Consider the following 21,029-nt stretch of genomic DNA (forward strand, 5'->3'; position numbering starts at 1 on the left):
AATTGCTGCTTGTTCTTTCTTCCAGCCAATAAAAGCCTATATCTCACCTCACGTCTCCAAGAGTTATTGATGGTGCATCAAGGGTAGACAACAGAAGGCAATAAAGTTGGAAGAAGAGATTAAAAATATAGAAAATATATAGATTCCAAGATGGCGGCACAACGCAGCTTGCAGCGGCCACTCCGGAGCTGATCATCTGTTATTTGTGAAGTGGGGTGCCGTGTGCAATCATAATCGATTGAAAACAGACGTGGGAGCACAGAAGAACATCGGGAAATCTCCAGGAAGACCTTCTTCATTGCTGCTGTGAGGTCCAGGACTCTGCTGGTAAGAACAGGCCCCCAGTCCTCGGGGTCGCGTTGCCGATGGCCGTTGGCGGGGCCATCTTAATACGCTCGGCAGAGGATGGTGCTCGGAGAAGCTGTGTCAGAGGGGATGGTCGTCGGCTCGGAGGTTTGACGGACTCGGAGTTTGCTGCGGTCAGGTCGCTTTCGATGTGTGCTGCATCTGCGAGGCTGTGTTCGATGGAGCTTTCATTGTGTGCTGCGTCTGCAAGGCTGAGTCGGGCGGTGCCGTGGCATAGCAGAGGTATTCCCTTCTGCCGCCGGCGTGGGATGACGAGTCTGTCGGGAACCTGGGGACTTGTGGAAACTGTGTGGTGATTTCTTTTGAACTTGTAGTCCTTTAACATCTTTGGACTATTTTTACTGTGCCCATAGTCTGTTTTTTTTAATCAATTATGCTATTATAACTGTTATAACTATATGTTGTAACTATGTGATTTTGTGCAGGTCTTGTAGCTTTAGTTTTTGGTCTTGTTTGTCTGGGGATTTGGAGCTCCTTTCCGGGGAACACGCTAAGATGGTAGCGCGATATTAATACGCAGCAGCCTCTCCGGACTCTGATTTGGGGATTGCCAAATGTTATGTGGATCTTCTGGTGGTGTCTATTTTGTCATATGCTTTTGTGATATCATTCTGGAGGAACGTTGTCTCATTTTTTAACTGCATTGCATTTGTGGTTTCTAAATGACAATAAATTTAATCTGAATCTGAAAATATAGAAAAATATATAGAAATATTTTTATATTCTCTTTAAATAAATCTTATGTAGAGAGCCACAGATCTCTTTATAGTGAACAATGCAGAGATTAGTCTGGATTGAATCCTGACCTCTGTGTAGAGTTTGCTTGTTGTCCCTGTGACTCCATCAGTTTCCAACAGACACTCCTGTTGCCCCTCATGTACCAAAGATGTGCAGGTTTACATGATAATTTAACATGAAAATTGCATATTACCCCTGGAGAGTGTGGGGTTTAAAACTACTCTGTGAACTTAATGAACTAAAGTAGTCTCCTCCGATGCAGTGGTGCATCTTGCTTATGAATCATTCACCCTGTCCAAGATGAAAGATTTAGCCATAATTTGCCTGGTTCCAAAATGAAAAGAATTGTTTGAATCAGTAGGGGCCCAAATGCTTGATCCTCCTTGGCAAATTGCCCAGGCTTATCCCAAAGCATTTAATGCAATACTTTTCATGGGAAATGAATCCTCATAAAAGATCAAAAAAATAATTGTAAAAACTGCTCTCCGGTTTGGGAAATAACTTGTTGCAACATGCCACTGCAAAGCCAGAACCTTGGAGCACTTTTCTTCTTTGAATGCAAGCTTCTAACAACACTCTCACATTTACCTTTGTATTACAGTTCTCCTCATGAAGACTCTCTTCAAGTGAAAAAGAAAAAGGAATGCAAAACAAGGTCATTTCTATTTGTAAAATGAGAAAGGAAAATCAGTTAATTACTCCTGGACGTTGATCACCAGGAAACAGGATTGACGATGGTATTAAATCAGCAATTAGCTGATCTTTCTCATCCATATTGCCTAAAGTGGAAGCGGTGTGGCAGGAAGTTTATCTTGTTGATCTCCTATATCTCTTATATTGTACACATGGTAGGAACCTGCAATCCTGGGAAATTCAAACTCTAGTATTGTGTTATGCACAAGTCCATTTGCATAGGTTCAGTGAAAAACCTGTAACAGTATTACAGGCATATAGCATATAGGCAGCATACACAAAAAACCTAAATTAAGCTTAAATAGAACATAATATTTACATGATAAACCACAATTGACGAACGAGAGATCTTAAACATTTGCTTTATTTGTTACATGTACACTTAACACAATCATACCCTCCATTCTAATCAACAAACTCCAAAACTTGGGCCTCTGTACTTCCCTCTGCAACTGGATTCTTGACTTCCTCAGTGACCACAGTCTGTGCTGATTGGAAATAACATTCTCCTTGCTGACAATCAACGCTGGCACACCTCAAGAGCGTGTGCTTAGCCCACTGCTTTACTCTCTCTACACTACAACTATGTGTACAGCTCAAGCAGAATCTATAGATTTGCTGATACACAGCTATTGTTGGTAGAATTTCAGATATTGATGAGGAGGCGTACAGGACCAAGGTAGATCAGTTGTTCAAGTGGTGTCACAACAATAACCTTGCACTCGATGGCAGTAAGCCCAAGGAATTGATCGTGGACTTCAGGAAGGGGAAGCCGAGGGAACATACCAGTCATCATCGAGGAATCAGCAGTGGAACCAATGAGCAATCTCAAGTTCCTAGGTGTCAGCATCTCTGAAGATCTATCCTGGGCCCAACATGTTTATATAATTACAGAGCAGATATATTTCATTAGGAGTTTGAGGAGACTTGGCATGTCACCAAAGACTGCCGCAAATATTTACAGGTGCACTATGGAGAGCATTCTAAATGGTTGCAGCACCGTCTGGTATGGAGAGGCCACGGCACAGGATCAGTAAAAACTGCAGGGTTGTAAACTCAGCCAGTTCCATCGTGGGCACTAGCCTCCCAAATGTCGACGACACCATCAAAAGGCGAAGCCTCAAAAAGGCAGCTTCCATCATTAAGGTCGACCATCACCCAGGACATGCCCTCTTCTCATTGTTACCATATATGTAACCATATACAGGAACCTGAAGACACGCACTGAAAGTTTCAGGAACAGCTTTGTCCCCTCCGCTATCAGATTTCTGAATGGACAATGAACCCAGAAACACTACCTCACTATTTCCTTTGCTGTCTTTCTGTACTACATATTTATATAATTCATTTCTTATTGTAATTTATAGTTTTTCTATTACTATGTATTGCAATGTACTGCAGCCACAAAACATCAAATTTCATGACAAATGCCAGTGATATTAAACCTGATTCTGATTCTGATCTTGGAACATATAGTGTTTGTGTCAAATCGAATCAGGTGGATTGTACTGGGGGCAGCTCACAAGTGTCGCCGTTCCTTCTGGCACCAATATAACATACTCACAACTTACTAACTTACAATTATACTTCCTTGAAATGTGGAAGGAAACTGGAATACCTTAGGTCATGGGAGAAAGTGCATACTCTTTACAGACAGTGGCTGGAATTGAATCCAGATCTTACAGCTGATAGAAGTCCATTTAAGTGTTCACAGTCTTGTTAAACTGTAGTGCTTAGAGGTGTGCTGGTTGGTTGAAGAGCTAAATGGATAAAGGGCAGTAGCTGTTCTTGAACCTAGTGCTGTGGGACTTAAAGCTTCTGTACCTCCTGCTTGATGGTAGCTGCAGGATTCCTGTTACACTGGAGTGTTAAAAATCTTCAAAGTCCCAGTATTTTACATTTGTAATCTTCTGTTCTCTTGTTTGAGAGCAAAAGCTGAAAAGTTGTTTATTAATTTGGGATCAGGATTCATCAAATTTTACAACAGGAAGCAGGAATCTTAGACAATACACTTAGGGGGCTCAAGTATTGTATCCTGACCTTTTGTTTTTCAGTTTGTTTTCAAATCTTTGAATGCTCCAGCAATTCTAAAGTAAGGACCCTTCCCAAGTGTAGTTGTATGGCAGATAGACAGGAGTTATGTCATTTTACAACCCTTTATGTGACAACTTGGTTTGCCATCTGTGGTTGAAAGGTAAATTGAGTCTTGGAGTTACACAGCATGGAAACTCTGCCTCAGTCCATCAAGTCCACACTATCAACCACCCATTTACACTTATCGGAGACTCATCTTTTTTTTTATTTTTTCCATACACCCATCAATTCTTCCAGAGTAGCCTGCACATTCCGATTTTTCTCGAATTTATATTTCATTCTTATGTGTGAACACACAACTGCAACTCCTTCAAAACAAATCTTATGTTGACCAAAAATAGATTGGAAGCAGGGCTATGGTGTTTACACTGTGAACCATTTTCCAAAGTGGGGCTAGTATGTTTCCTAATGGGAGCTCTTTTAGGAATTGCCAACTGAAATGTCTTTACACACTGATCATCCATACTTAACTACAACATAGGAAACAATTTCAGCGCACCGAATTTAAGAGAACTCACAGAGCAGTCCCATTCCCTATAACTGGGGTGGCACGGTAGTGTAGTGGTTATCACAATGCTTTTCAGTACAGGCGACTGGGGTTCAATTCCCAACACTACTTGTAAGGAGTTTGTACATCCTCTCTGTAACCGCATGGGTTTCCTCTGGTGCTCCAGTCAAAAGACGTACCGGTTGGTAGATTAATTAGGCATTACAAATTGTCCTGTGATTAGGCAAGCGTTAAATTGGTGGGTTGCTGTGCAGCTTGACTCAAAAGGGCTGGAAGGCCCACTCCACTTTGTATCTCAATCAATCAATCAGTAAATAATTTTTTTTTATCCCCACATTTCCAGCAACCCGGATTTTACCACTTACACACTAGAGGCAGTTTATAGTTGCTAATTAACCTACCAGTCCATCTTTAGGCTGCTTAGGGAATCTGTGCTTTTGGGGAAAGCATCATTGATGCAGGGAGAATTGCCTATCTCCATTTGGGCTGCATCAGAGATCAGAATTGAATTCTATGTTGCTATAGCTGGTAGGCATCAGATCTACCAGCTGCAACGCTGACCCACCAAAGGGAAGAACATCAGACTTAAATAAACTCTCTTCATGGTAGCCGTGTAACAGCTAGATACATAGAGGAGAGGAGACACCTCAGTTTTCCTTAAAGGTGGTGACCATCTGTTCCATCATGTGTCTTGGTGAAATTCTGTACTGTGAGTATTATGATGTAAAGGATGAATGATAAGGTAGAGATTAGAATTTCTAAAAGTTTCAAATATCCTAAACATTGGAAGCTGAGGCGGACAGCTATTCTCACCGATACATTGACATCAGAAGGGTGATCCTTTTACTAATGTCCCATTGGTGATTTTAGTGGAGTGTTCCTTTGAATTTTAATGAATGTTCAACAAAGATCATAAATTACATCGTAAGTTCCAGTTTATGTCAGCAATTGAGGAAAACATGCTGATTGGCATGTCATTGGGTACAAAACAGAGAAAAAAACTAAGATGCACATGCTAAAGTGAATCATGTTTGATGTCAATTCACTGTTGGACTCAATTTCATCTGAAAATCACCAGAATGCAAACTTCCTCAAATTAGGTCATTTAAGTGTACAATTTGTGCATAAAAGATGTGTATTAATGGATCCAAATTCTGGCTATTATATTTAGTTGTAGTAGATTGATGCAACTAATTGACTTGTTGGAGCTAATTGCTGTGGGTCTGGTGTTGAACATAAAACAGACCTGTTAAGTACAGCAAATCCTCTCCCATAAAATGGGAGGCAGTTCATAAATTGGAGAAGATGTCATGATAATCTGTAATTTCTTTTTGCGATTGGTGATCATTGGTGTCAGGGAGCCATGGGGTTTAAAACTGGACCCTTCAGTCCATCATGTAGAGATGCACATCATGTACTCTAATGCCATTTGTCAGCAGATTACCTGTAGCCTCTTTTCCTTCAAAGTTCAAAGTAACTTCATTATCTATCTTTATTATTATCTTTATTATCATATGCTACCCTGAGATTCCCTGTGGGCCTGTGGGCATTCACATTAAATGCAAAGAAGCACATTAGAATTAATAAAAAATTGCACACAAGCAAAGACAGGCAAACAACCAATGTGAAGAAGTCAATAAATTGTGCAAATGCAAAAAAGAAGAAAACAAAATAATAATAATAAATATTGAGAACATGAGTCATAGAATCCTTGAAAGTGAGTGCATAGGTTGTGGAATTGATTGGGGTGAGTTAAGTTATTCACTCTGGTTCAAGTGAATCATCAGTTTATAAAGACACTTGTGGATGAGTGTGTCCTCACAAAATCATTCATTCTTCACCAACATATTTCATGATATACGCCTGTGATATTAAAACTAATTTTGATTCTGAACGAGAAGCCCTAGGTGAATCAAGAGATCTGCAATCTGCTGAGGGCTAGATTGGTGGTGTTCAGGTCTGGCGATCAAGGGAAGTATAAGAGGTCCAGGTACGAACTCCTAGAAAGCTATCTCATGTGACGTGGCAGTTCCAGACCAAACTTGAATCACAGAAGGATCCTTGACAGCCGTGGCAGGACTTGAATGCTATCACCTCCAACAAAGTAAGACCAAGTGATATACGGTATGTGACAACAAAGTTTCACTCCCAGATGAGCTCAATGCCTTTTATGTTCACTTTGACAGAACGTGGAGGCACCTTCACAAACTCACACATTGCTTGATGACCAGGGCCGGACTTTAGGCAGGGCTAGGCTGGGCTGCAGAGGGGCCCAAGATAGGTAGCTATCATCATGGACAAAAAAAAACGAGAAAAGAGCACAGAAAAGAAAAAAGAAACAAGAAAAAGAGGACCGTGAGATAGGAGCATTAAAAAAGACATTGAAATTGACAGAATTTTTAAAATCTGTTCTCAATGATGCAACAGTACCATCGCTCTTGTCACAGTCTGAGAGTGGTGGACAAATGGAGACTTGTTCAACAGCTAGCGCCAGCACCAGCATTAGCACAGGACCACTGTCCTTGCCACAGTGAGCAGCTAACATTGAAGAGGCAGAGAGCATGACTTTGGGATTCCCGACCACAGAGGCCTCCGAACAACCAAATCGGGCCGCCATTAATTTAAACATTACCGCTACTGAGGATCCCTACAGCACTGATCCTGCTCGCTGGGGAAAGGAAACGTTAGATGATTCAGTCCGAGCATACTGAGCTAAGAAAGGGCCAGAGTCCTGCCAGAATAAGGATGTGGATATCAAAGCTTCGGAACAAGTATACAAACAGCAGAGATGGTTTTTTCCCTCCAAATTTCACTTCAACTGCAAGCTCGTAAATGGTGAGCACGTATCAAGGCAATGGCTCTTATATTCCCCTTCCACCGGCTGTGTGTTTAGTTTTGCATGCCGCATCTTCAGTGATGGTAACTGTCAGTCCATCTGACATTTCACATTCTTAAAATAAAGTAGTGATCCTAACTGACCTAAGACAGGGAATGTTTTCTAGGATTAAATGTCAGGAATTATGAAAAACTGAGTTTAAATGTATTTGGCTAAGGTGTATGTAAACTTCTGACTTCAACTGTATCTTTAACCTGTCCCTTTCGTAAGGGAACCAGTGGCTGAGATGGGAGAGACTACGCATACAGCAACTGTTGCCCAGGTGCTTCACCAGTTGCAGCTTTATGGGAGAGTGGCAAAAAAAAGGCTACTGGTGAAAAAAAAAACTCACATGAAATTTTGGCTAGAGTTTGCCAGAAGGCATGTGGGAGACTCTGAAGTCAGCTGGACTATGGTCTGATGGAACCAAAATTGAACTTTTTGGCCATCAGACTATGATTAAACACTATGATTAGAGTGTGGCCAAGTGGTTAAGGCATTCGTCTGAAGGTCGCTAGTTCGAGCCTTGGCTGAGGCTGTTTGTGTGTCCTTGAGCAAGGCACTTAACTACACATTGCTCTGCGACAACAACGGTGCCAAGCTGTATGGTCCTAATGCCCTTCCCTTGGACAACATCGGTGGTGTGGAGAGGGGAGACTTGCAGCTTGGGCAACTGCTGGTCTTCCATTAAAAAAAACCCTGCCCAGGTTTGCGCTCTCGAAACTTTCCAAGGTGCAATTCCATGGCTATCGAGACTAAAGGAGGCCTACATGATTAGAGAAAACTGAACACTGCACATCCATTCCATGAATCATGCCCTGGGGATTCTTCACTGCAGCAGGCCCTAGAAGGCTTGTGAAGGTAGAAGGTAAAATCAATGCAGCAAGATACAGGAATTCCCGGAGGAAAACCTGATGCAGTCTGCAATCCAATGACCCCAAGCATAAAGCCAAAGCAACACAGGAATGGCTTAAAAACAACAAGGTTAATGCCCTGAGTGGCCAGGTCAGAGTCCAGACCTCAATCCAATAAGAATTTGTGGCTAAACTTGAAAAAGGCTGTTCACTCACAATCCCCATGCAATCTGACAGAGGTTGAGCAGATTTCTGAAGAAGAATGGGGAAAAATTACAGTGTCCAGGTGTGCAAAGCTGTTAGAGACCTATCCACACTGTCATGAAGGGGGTGAGTAATTATGCGATCAATTATTTTGTGTTTAATAATTGTAATAAATTTAGACTAATTTGTTTAGACTAGCTTTCACTTTGACAAAAAAGAGTTTTTCTGTTGATCAGTGTCAAAAAAGCCAAATTAAGTCCACTGTAATTCAATGTTGTAAAACAATAAAACATGAAAAACTTCCGGGGGAGGTAGAGTAAGTTCTTTTTATAGGCATTGTATGAGATAGCAAGCACGTATAAGTTATCAATAAAATACAGTAACACAAAAAAATTAGTCCAAGACCCTGGGTCTATGATTGTTGCAGAAATTTGCTATTGAACACAATACAGCTTGTTTTTTGCCGAGTGAACACTTGGTGGCAGCACTGACTCCAGCTTCCCAACAGAGCGAAGACAGGTGATGGTGCCAATCTCTGTGCCTCTAGTTGGAAAGCATACTGGACCAAGGAAGAACCATGCTGCTCAGAAGAATCGTGAAAGTGACGAAAGCAGTGGCCTAATTGCAACAGCTGTAGGCAACATATCTGAGAAAACTTCTGATATGTTAATCAGGTAGTTACTTCAAAGGTACAATTTAATGTCAGAGAAATGTATACAATATACATCCTGAAATGCTTTTTCTTCACAACCATCCACAAAAACAGAGGAGTGCCCCAAGGAATGAACGACAATTAGAACCCCAAACCCCCCTCCCCCCAGCTCGCCCCTCCCGCACATAAGTAGCAGCGTGCAACAATCCCCTCTTCCCTCACTGGCAAAAAAAAGCATCGGCACTGCTTTCCCATTTTTCTCAATCTCCATTTTCCCAGCGAGTGGGGAGACATAACAAACAACTCGTTGGTTTATGATGTTAAAAGTCCGTTACATTGCTTTTTCCGAGTTCTTTGCCTGAAGATTGTAAAGCACCTGGGTCTCCAGGCACAGAGTCGCTGATAACCCGACTCCCCCGACGACACACAGGTCTCCTGTCTTGACACCGACCCTTGATCTGCCCGAATCCGAATCCGAATCCGAGAGGGACTCTTAAGCCGAGCCTTTGGCATGCCGAACAACAACGGCCGATCATGGAACCCCGAGAGCGGGTCCCATTCCTACAAAGAACCATAGTCAGCATGTAACTCCAGGTCAGGGTCTTCAAAAGAACCCTGAAAGGGAAAAGTAGAGATTTTAAAGATGGAAATAGAGCTGTTTTTGAAGATGCAAGCAATGGAGCCGCCATTAGGCATCATTTAACCCTCTAAAGCTCTGCTTACATTTGAAATATGAAATTATGAACTTGTGAATTATGGCTTGGTTTTAAATTGGAAAAGTGTTCAAGGAGCCTCAGGAAATTTGCAAACATTCAGCTTTTGTGAGTATAAAGAACCAGAGTCTACTCCAGTGTATTAAGGTTATTGTTTCAACTTCAGTGGGAGACAAAAAGCTACTCGCAAAAGTAGATGCAAAGACCAAACCCCAGCTGGATTAGTAGAAGGTTAAAAACAAAGGAGTCAATGGAGATACGAAAACAGAGTACTTGTCAGATGATGTTGTCGATGAGGAAACCAAGAGGAGAGATCAGATCATAAAGGGAGCAATAGAAGGATTAATAACAGAATAATCCAGTGAACTAAATGCACATTCTCAAGATCAAAATTCACAAACTAACTAGAAAAAAGAAAAAGAAGAGAGCTGGCTACTGCTATCAGAACCATTTCCTCAAGACTCAGAGTCAGCTCCTACAGTCACCACGGATGAGGGCCCAGAACCTGAGATTATTTTCACAGCCACAAGTTTCACCTGCCAAGTCGAGTGATTCCCTTGTCAGGAAAGGAGTTATCCCACAAGAGTAAGAAAGCCTTCACAGCAATTAAATCATTAAGCCTAAACGGGATAATATATAATTTACTATGCTGTGCATATCTGTATAGCAGTTATATCATGTAGTACAGTAACATTTGAGTAATATTGTAAATATATTTGATTTTCTTGTTTAAATAATTCATTACAGGTTTAAATAAGTGAATTGCATGCCTCGCCATGATGCTACCTCATGTTATGCGCACACCTCGCTTAAATTAAACACAAAGTTAGATTGAATTTGATGTGGAGGAGTTATAATAGGTTAGGACTTTGCGCCTTGGAACGTAGAAGATTGAGAGGAGATTTGACAGAGGTGTACAAAATTTTGAGGGGTATAGATAGGGTAAATGCAAGTAGGCCTTTTCTTCTGAGGTTGGGTGAGACTACAACCAGAGGTCATGGGTTAAGGGTGAAAAATGAAAAGTTTAAGGGAAACTTGAAGGGAAACTTCTTCACTCAGAGGATTGTGAGAGGGTGGAATGAGCTGCCAGCACATATGGTGCATGTAAGCTCAATTTCAACGATTAAGAGAAGTTTGGATAGGTACATGTAGGGAAGAAGTAAGGAGGGCTATGGTCCCGGTGCAGGTTGATGGGAGACCATAAGATATAGGAGCTGAAGGTCATTTGGCCTAACAAGTCTGCTCTGCCATTCAGCCATGGGCTGATCTAATTCTTCCAGTCATCCCCACTCCCCTTTCTTCTCCCCATACCTTTTGATGCCCTGGCTAATCAAGAACCTTAAGATGGGAGTAGGCAGTTTAAATGGTTTGGCACGGACTAGATGGGCTGAAGGTTTTGTTTATGTGCTATACTTTTTTTATGGCTCCCGTGTCTTTCTTTGAATTAGCTTAATGCTTTGAAATTACAAAACATGACATTTATCCCTCAGCCAGCATCACAGAAACAATATTACTGTTCATGGGAATAAATGAGTTGCTGGGTTTCATATGTTACAATGTTGATTACATTTTAATACTTTATATGCTGTAAAGTTCTTTTGAGCATCCTTGGGTTTAAAGGACAGTTTATAAATGCAAGTACTTCTTTTATTTCATTCATTCTGTTGGTTAAGGTCTCAGGCCTGGAGCTGAATTTGAAACAGAATAGTGCAGAGGGCAGAATTTGCATGGTGTTATTTATAAAACAGACATCATATCAGACAGATTTATATCTCAATCCCATAACCTTCTTCAGAACTGAATGGCATAACTGACGTGCAGTCGTGATTCAGTTTCTCATCAAATTAGCAATTCTAAACGGACCCATTAATACCGCTGCACACTTACTGAATGGAGTTATTGAACTCACAATTCCCTGCTGAATATAATGAAATGTGAGCTAACAAAACCCTTACAAAATTATTGTTTAATGCATTTAAACAAAGTAGTGTGTTTCAAAAGGCTGGACCAGTATACAGGAGCATGCCAAGTTGATGGACAGGCAGGAAAAGGCAATCTCATCTGTCAAGTTTATTTCATACAATACATAGTCTATCAGGATGAGATGCTCAAAATCCTGTCCCCAGAACCACCTCATCTCTGGATCTGAAGATCTCCTGATAGACAGAAAATCATTTGGGAAAATCTCAAGGCCATTTGTGCAGGTGTGGGGGGGGGGGCGGTGTGAAATTAGGTGAGGGAGTAAGTAGAGAGGGAGACTGAGTGAGCACTCATTTCCTGTGCACCTATTCTCAGACGAGCCATGGTTCCAACATATTAAATGGCAAACAATATACAAAGAGAATTGTTGGTCACTTGTGCTATTTTTAAAGGGGTAAACATCCAATATCACACATGACACAAATAGAATGCCCTTCTCTAATAGTGAAGAATGAACAGGACTGATCAAACATTCAAAATAATTTTGTGTTCTCTATCTACTTTGACACAAAGCCCTCAGGTTGATGTACTGTTCATACTGATCTGGCCATGAGCTTGTTCCTCAGATCTGCTTTCCCATTCCCATTTTGACATCGTTGGGTCTGACATGTGTTCCACATGTGCTCCAGGATTCCACAAATCATCCAGTCTTTGTTGAACAATTCTTATCTGCTTAGGGTCAAAGCACCATTAAGAAGATACAAAAAGGATTCTCTTTACTCACAATTCTGAGTAAAGAGCAGGCAATGTCCAACGGTTTCCCTTCAATGGGTTGTAACATGCTTCTAATGCATTCTACAGGTTCTCATTTGAGGGTTTTATGCTACAGAGCATTTTCCTGTCCCTTCTGGTCAATGAAATTTCATAGCATTTTTGCTATTGTCTTCTCTTGTCAAAACAATGCCCAGCAATAAAACTTTCTCTCCATTGCCTCCATTATTTAGACAGCTTTCTTGCTTGGAAATTCAGCAGCTTTGCATCTTTTTTTTGTTGCATGCTGTTTAAGTTCACCACTTACCATCTCTCAGCTCACGTCCACATGTTACCTTAATTTGGAGGGGCCCCTCTCAGTGTTTGGTTTCAGATTCAGGCATGGAATCTAAAGTTTATAACTACATTAATCGCCACTGTTATGTATTGTACTCTTAGGTATTGGAGGATAGCCAGTAAGTCAAACAAAATAACTTAAATGAGAATTTCTTTTAAATCCCTGACAGACAACTAGTTCCATCCCATTCAACACAAGCACTAACAATAAATAGAAAGAGAGAAGTTAGTTACATGGTACATTTAACAGACACACATCCAGTATTACAAAATCTGCATGTATTACAGAAAGTTGAAAAGCAAAATACAGGTATGTGTTGAAAACTTGGAGTTTTAATGAAGGTCAACAAAAAAGCTGCTGAAGGAACTCAGCTTATCAAGCGGACTTTTCAGGTTAAAACCTTGCATTAGGCTTGAGTCCCCCCCTTCTACAGATGCTGCTCAACCCCGAGTTCATGCAGCAGACTGTGTTGCTCTGGATTCCAGCAGTGCAGAATCTTGTGTCTCTAATAGAAGGTCACTGACCTGAAACTTTAACGTGGTTTAACTCTCCAGAGATAGAAACATAAAAGAAACATAGAAAACATACAGCACAATACAGGCCCTTCAGCCCACAAAGCTGTGCCAAACATGTCCTTACCTTAGAAATTACCTAGGGTTACCTATAGCCCTCTATTTTTCTAAGCTCCTTGCACCTATCCAGAAGTCTCTTAAAAGAGCCTATCATATCCACCTCCACCACCGTTGCTGGCAGCCCATTCCACACACTCACCACTCTGCGTAAAAAACTTACCCATGACATCTCCTCTGTACCTATTTCCAAGCACCTTAAAACTGTGCCCTCTCATGCTAACCATTTCAGCTCTGGGAAAAAGCCTCTGACTATCCACACAATTAGTGCCTCTCATCATCTTATACACCTCTATCAGGTCACCTCTCATCCTCTGTCGCTCCAAGGAGAAAAGGCCAAGTTCACTCAACCTATTCTTATAAGGCAAGCTCCCCAAACCAGGCAACATCCTTATAAATGCTACTTATTCCCAGTGTTTGTTTTTTTTTAGAGCCTGTATGATAGGAATGGGTGAGATCAGTTAAGTACCAGCTTATTTTCCCTGCAGGTACAATGTAGTGAACTGTACCCAGTGCAGTAACTATTAGTGTTCACTATCCTCTGGAGACAAAGAAAATAATCAGCTCATCTGCATATCTCACTGAAATCAAATCTTCATTATAATAAAACAAATTGTTGGGAAAAAACTATACAAATCAGGCAACATCTGTGGGAAAGAGATTGTGTTTCATCAGAAACTTGTTACAGAACTGAAATCTTTCTGGCTTCCTCACACTTTCTAAAGCCATATGACTTGTTAGGTTAATTGCCCTTTGTAAATTGTCCTATGTGTCTGGTGAATGGTATAATTGGGAGAAAGCTGACAGGACTTTGAGGAGAATAAAACATGGGATTAATGTAGAATTGAAATAAATGGTTGATGGTTGGCATGGACCTGGTAGATTGAAGGGCCTGTTTCTGTGTTGGATCTCTCTGTGATTCAAGGAAACCTAGACAGACCAAATAAGATAATTCCAATTCACTTGGTGGAGTGATCAATAATTAGCTGTCACATATGGTAGTGTGGTTAGTACAATGCTTTACAGTACCAGCGACCCGGGTTCAATTCCTGCTGCTGTCTGTAAGGAGTTTGTATGTTCTCCTTGTGATCTCATGAGGTTCTTCTGAGTGCTTCATCTTCTAGGGCTGTGAATGGAGATCTGGGAATTGGGATTACCCATTGTGGCTAGTTTTAGATGATGTTGACAGAATGGGTCAAATGACTGTCTCCTGTGCTAGAAATTTCTATGATTTTATTCATAATGTGCTAATTCGTTCTTAAAAATGGATTAATCGTGGAAGATATATTGGATGGTCCATTAGGAGGAACCATTACTTATCAGGCCATATCTGAGAATTTTCAGAACTAGGCACTAGGATCTCAGCTAAAGGTTGCATTTGAGCAAATACAAACTTAGATACTGCAGTGATAAGACAGTGAAGTCCTGACTTGGTTTGAATAGACAAAGTGAATTAAAAATTAATCTCCACAGCACTGCTACAAGCTAAATCCCAGAAAAAGATCCTAAGGCATTAAAAATGTTTTTGTTTGCACATGAAAGGAAGTATAAAAATCTGGCTCCTGTTTAATACTTTTTCGCAAATTGTAACTTCTCAAAGTTTTGTACCAGACATCAAGGAATTGAAGTGTAGTTATTCTTACAATGAGGTTGTTAACTGTAACACTATCAGTAAGTTCCTTCCCGTGCCTTGTTTGCCATTTCTTTAACATTTGTTTGTTTTATGAGGCTGAGGCTCGATGCTCACTCCAGCACAGATGGAAAGTGTGCAAGGAGTCGGCTGGATTTGAATCCAGATCTCTTGTTCTGAAGTTTGGGCATGGATACCACTGCAACAATTTCAAGAGTGGTTTAAAAATTGGCTCAGTGCCCAGAGTGATCAGCTTTTCACCTGGCCATCGGAACTCCTTTGCCTTGACCTCCCCTCTCCGAATGGCTCATTCCATCTGCTTTGATCCTATAACATACCAGCACAGTTTATCCCTCTAATTTGCTTTGCCTTCACTCGCCACTTCATTGTTTGCAGTCATCGATCAATCATTAATTCATAATAAATTGAAATTATTGCAATCCCCCTGCCAATCTTCCCCGCACCAACTATGATCTGTTGGTACCGATCCATAAATCATAGGCACGGACTAATGTGTGATGGAACTGCATTGAGTCCTGTGACAGAATAAGCTATACCCACAAAGCTGTTGAGAAAACTTTTGATGGTAAATCCTAGTGCTCTGTCAAGTTCTTGGAATGTTTTCTGAATATTCCTAATTGATCTGATAGGACTTGAAGAAGACCAAACCCGGAGTATAGTCTTCTTCCTCAGATTTCCCTTTTTCAGAACATGTCAATATTCCAAAATCTTTGATTAAAAGTCGGTAGTTCCACGTGGAATTGTGGACTCTTCATAGACTTGGACTCCTGATTTAATTTGCCTATTTATATATTCACCCACGTGGACTGTAATCTTTATTCCAGAATCTGTGCCTCCCTGAACCGCATATATTTCTTCCTTGTGTTATTGCTTGAGAACGTATTGTTGAAAGGCTTCATAAATTAATGTTGTTTTTCCACAGCTTCAGAATAAGCCTTTGCCAGTGCTAGCTGTGAATGTTTTAATTAGTTGGACTGGAAGTTTACAATACAACATGGAAATTAAAAGATTGATAATGAAATTAAATGCCACTGATGAATTAAGTGAAAGAATGCAAATTTGTTTCTTAACCTTTAGCCTGTAAAAGAGATCGTGTGTCATGGCAAGCATATGATTAGAATTTTTATTTTCCTGTTGTTTACGAAGGATCCTGTCCACCTCTCCTCCCTCACTACCACTGCCTTTCAAACTGGTTGAGGGTAACTCTCTGTTTATTCTTGGGTTGATGAATGCCAATCCCTCACTGCCTCAGGGTCTTTTGTCTGCCTGTAGAGAATGGTTCAACTCTTGTACCTAGTGTGATGCATCAGAAGGATGCCTCACTGACTTCCCTCTGTGCTATTGCAGCCATTATTTTTTGCGTTTTTCTTTGTTTCCCTACTGCCTCTGCACCTTTCCTGAGAGTGCTAAATCTTGCTGCTCCTCAATAAATTGGTAAATTACACGTGCTATGGTACAGTGAAAAATCTGTCTTGCATACTGTTCATGCAGTTCAATCGTTACAACAGTGCATTGACAAACTTCTATAGTTGTGCAGTAGAAAGTGTATTGACTGGCTGCATTACAGCCTGGTATGCAACACCAATGCCTTTGAGTGGAAAATCCTACAAAAACTAGAGGATTCGGCCTAGTGCATCACAGGTAAAGCCCTCCCAACCATTGAGCACACCTACATGAAACATTGCTGTAGAAAAGCAGCATCCATCATCAAAGATCCTCCTCACCCAGGCCATGCTCTTTTTTCGCTGTTGCAAGAGCTTTAGGACTTGGACCACCAGGTTTAAAAACAGTTACTATGCCCTCAACCATCAGGCTCTTGAACAAAAGAGGATAACTATACTTATCTATTGAGCTGGTCCCATAACCAATGATCTCACTTTAAGGACTCTTAATCTTATTATTTCCTGCTCTGATTATTTATTGCTATTTATGTATATTTGCATTTGCACAGTTTATTATCTTCTATGCTCTTGCTCTTTCATTGATCCTGTTTATTGTTACTATTCTTTAGATTTGCTGAGTATGCCCGCAGGAAAAGGAATCTCAGTGTTGTATGTAGTAACATGTATGTACTCTGATAATAAATTTTACTTTGAACTTTGCAAGTCCCGTGAGCACCATTTATCCTCTGGTATCTCATTGAACCAGCCTGGGTTCATGTTGTGACCAAGAATAGGGAGGATGAGCCATATTTCTGCAAAGTAGACACAAGGCGTGATATACCAGGTCCACCTCAACAACTACACTCATATGAGGGATATCTAGAATGGAAACTTTGCTTTGTACAGAGATAATGTGATTTTTTAAATTTAGTAATCCAAAGTAAGTCAGCTCAGAACAGGAGTTACAATTCTTTATTATTAAAAAAACAATGTATTGACTCCGAGAAATAGTTACATTTTGTGAGATGCAGTAATGTTCTCCGTCAACCTTAGCATAGTAAATTGTCTCAAAGATCTTTAAAAAAAATGTTGCCACTCCAAGGGAGAAGACAGTACATTTGAACAAGTTTCAAGTTCATGGGCGTCAACATTTCAGAGGATCTATCCTAGGCCAGCACATTGCTGCAATCTGGCAGAGGGCATTAATGTGGCTCCATTTTGGTAGGAATTTCAAGGGATTGGTATGTCACTAAAGACTCTTGGAAATTTCTAAAGATGGATGATGGAGAACATTCTTACTGGTTGCATCAAAGCATAGTATGGAGGCTCCAATGAGGCTGCAGAGGGTGATAATCTCAGCTAACTCCATCATTAAGGACATCTTAAAGAAGTGGTGCCTCAAGAAGGAGGCATCACCATTAAGGGCTCTCACCATCTGGAACATACCCTCTTCTCATCAGTGAGAAAATGCAGGAGTCTGAAGATCGGCACTTAATGATTCAAAACAGCTTCTCCTCTCGATCAGATTTCTGAATGATCCATGAACCCATGAGTACTGTCTTATTTTTTCCTTTCTTGTGTAATTTCTTTATTTTGTAATTTATAGTAATTTTAAGTCTTTGCACTGTAGTGCCCCAAAACAAAAAAACTCAGATCGTATAAGATCAGTATTCTGATTCTGATTAATAGCTTAGTTAAAATAAACATCATAGAGCAAAGAGATTCATGAAGGGAATTTGAGAGATTATTTTAAATCATCGAAGGCACAAACTTACTGTGGAGGGAACAAAGATATGAGTGAGGGTTTCAGTTAGAAATGGATGGAGTAAGTTTTGAGATGAGCAATACTGTGCACATGGTATAGGCCTTCAGGATGTAAATGCTTGTGGTATCAGATGCTCAGCCTAGGATCAGCAGGTTATGAACAACCTAATCCAGTCTGTCTAGGAGTGAGCTAAAGGTATTGAATAGGAAAGGTTTAAAGGGATATTCATGGGCAGGAAGGGTTTGCAAAGGTTGAGAGGAATATGCGACTAACCTGGAAGGGCATCTTGTTCAGTATGGACCAGATGGGCAGAAGGGTCTGATTTCTTGCTGTATGACTGGTTGATAGGGACTGAAATTTGTGATGAGGTTTGAAGAAAATGGCTTCAGTCTTATTTGTTTGGAGGATGTTTCTGTGTATCTAAGACTGGTTAATAGACAGGCAGCCCAATGTCAATGAAGGAGTCAAGGAAGCTGACGACTTCAAAACTCTCTAATGCAAAGTGACAGATGTGCTAAACCTGAACTATCATTAGAAATTTCAAAACATGGTGAAAATTGACTACAGATAGATTTAATGGGCTGGTCTGATGCCTTGGTCTTTGATTCTGCTTTCTCTTCTGCTGCAGGTCGTGATCCGTGGTGAGCTTGAAACACCTGAGACACAAGAACTGATACAGTGCATCAATGCACACTTTGTGCCCAACAAGGTAGGATATGGATGTGTGCAGTTGACTGTTTCTGTGGCCAGCTTTTTATAGAGGAAGTCAGTCCAGAAAAGTTGCTCCAGAGTGTATTGATATTTGCCTTTGCCAGTAATAATTGGCAGTTGCAGTCCAAACATTGAATGAGTAACTTTATAAAATGCCATGATAACTAGCAAGGATTGCATTTTCTTTCAGGAGTTCATCTGTTTCCCATTGGCTGTGCAAAATCCAAGCTGGACTGTAGGAGAATGTGCAGTCGTACAGCTGTACACTTGGGGAAAAAGGGAGCATAGCTAAAATAACTGCAACAACTCTATTTTCCTCAGTAGACAAGTGCAATATTAGCGGGCATAGACCGTCAAGTAATTGGTGCAGGACAGTCAAGGAAAAAGGATTCTTCACCCAGATGGCTTCAGGGACAAGAACTCATTGCCTGATGGGGTGATGGAAATAGAAAACTCTTGTCAGATTTTACACTCTACATGGATGAATATGGATTGCAGACCCAGTAGTGGAAGATGGATTCAGTAGGGTTGTTCCTGCATGGACATGATAGGCTGAATGGCTGCCAGCTGTCATCAAGTACTTTAGTTATATGATGTGTAGGAAGTGTGTTCCCATTGAAAACCATGTTATCCAATCTCAATTATTTCCCACAGATAACTTCATTTTTTTTCTCTTTGAACAGACAAGGTCATTTCCTTTCAGATGTTAGCTTTGTCAAGCCTCCTTTAGTCTACGTACACTGAGCTAAAGAATATGACAGTGTCACATTCATAGCACCTTGCAGTATCTTTCACACTATTCACACAATTTACATGAACACAGCGCTCTAGGAAGATGTTAATCCCTTGGAATAATTCAGAATTTATGCAATTGATTTGAGTCATTGTTAGATTCTGTCTGAAATTGTTAATCTATAAAGTTACTCTATAATGATAGATATGTTTCTTGCTCATGGTCAAGGGAAGGTGTAAAGTGGTTCAGTTCCTCAAGCATATTCTGTACTCTCTCTGGAAAGTGATGGTCCCAGAATTGGCCAAAACTTAGTGCAAATGAAGGACTTTGCAAGCTAGGAAAATAGCTCCCATTTTCTTCAAATATGATGTTTCGAAAGCAATTTAAAAATCTGTCGTTGTTGTTATGTAAGAAACAGTTTTATGATATCAACACTTCAATTGAATTAGGAAGCTCCTATTCACCTTCACGCCTACAGAATTACACTAGCTCAGACTTGTTTCTCTTCCTCCTCTCATTTCTATAATTACTTTATCTTACACTGTTTCTCCATACTAGATCCTTTCAAATTACCTTATTTATATCTTTTTCAGACAATAAAAGGAGCTGATAAGGCAGAATAAAGGGTGCTTTCTGTACTTCAGGGGTCCAGTAAACTGAAACATGACCTTAAAATTATTGCCAGAGTGTTTACAAGTGATGTCAGGAGGCCACACCTTCACACAAGGGAATGCTTAAATCTCTTTCCTAATATGCTGTTGAGACTGAGGAGATTGGGGAGTGGGGAATAATTAGTTATTTAACAATTTCACAGTTAAGTTGTGGAAAGAGATACAGAGTTAATGTTTCAAGATGGAGATCTCTCACCAGAACCTAACAGAATTTTTTGGTCAAGAATATTAATGGTGTTGGACCAAACTTGGGTAATTATGGTTGAACAACAGATCAGCCACAATTTACTTGAATAGCAGAAGAGGCTCAAGACATTGAATGGGATCTTCTTATTCCAAATTGCTCACGTTGCCATTTTCTGCTCTGTTCCTGTTTTGCTGTTGCTGGACCCTCTGTTCTGCTCTGTTACTCCTGTCTTCACAGGAACTATCCTGTTTGGTTTGTGTAAGGAGAAAAACAAAACTTTCCTCCAAAGGAGTAAATGTAACTCAACAGAAAAGCATCAAAGCATAAAGCAGATCATAAGCTTATACTGAAAGAAACAAACTAGTCAATGGCACATATTGAAACCTTCCATCAAAAGTAAAAGCATGAAAACTGAATCACATTTTTTTTTACTGGGAGTTGAAGTTGATACCAAAGGAGACTTAGTGGTCAATTGTTGAAAGAACTGCAATTGATAACTGATCAGACAACGAAGGGAGAACAACATTGGAAAATCAGTGAACACAGGATTAGTTAACATAGTAGGAAAATACAAG

At 40.4% G+C, this 21,029-nt stretch overlaps 1 protein-coding gene across 2 annotated transcripts in view; it reads left to right on the top strand.

The window, feature by feature from the left end:
- Positions 1-21,029, top strand: part of spata20 (spermatogenesis associated 20) — a 467,506-nt gene that overhangs the window by 306,940 nt on the left and 139,537 nt on the right. For both annotated transcript variants that reach the window (XM_073026743.1, XM_073026744.1), the window contains exon 15: positions 18,781-18,861. In XM_073026743.1, coding sequence (XP_072882844.1) covers positions 18,781-18,861 — 81 coding nt within the window. The remainder of the gene's footprint in view (positions 1-18,780; positions 18,862-21,029) is intronic.

The sequence above is a fragment of the Hemitrygon akajei genome, chromosome 22 (genome assembly GCF_048418815.1).
Source record: "Hemitrygon akajei chromosome 22, sHemAka1.3, whole genome shotgun sequence".
In the NCBI taxonomy this organism is placed as follows: Eukaryota; Metazoa; Chordata; class Chondrichthyes; order Myliobatiformes; family Dasyatidae; genus Hemitrygon; species Hemitrygon akajei.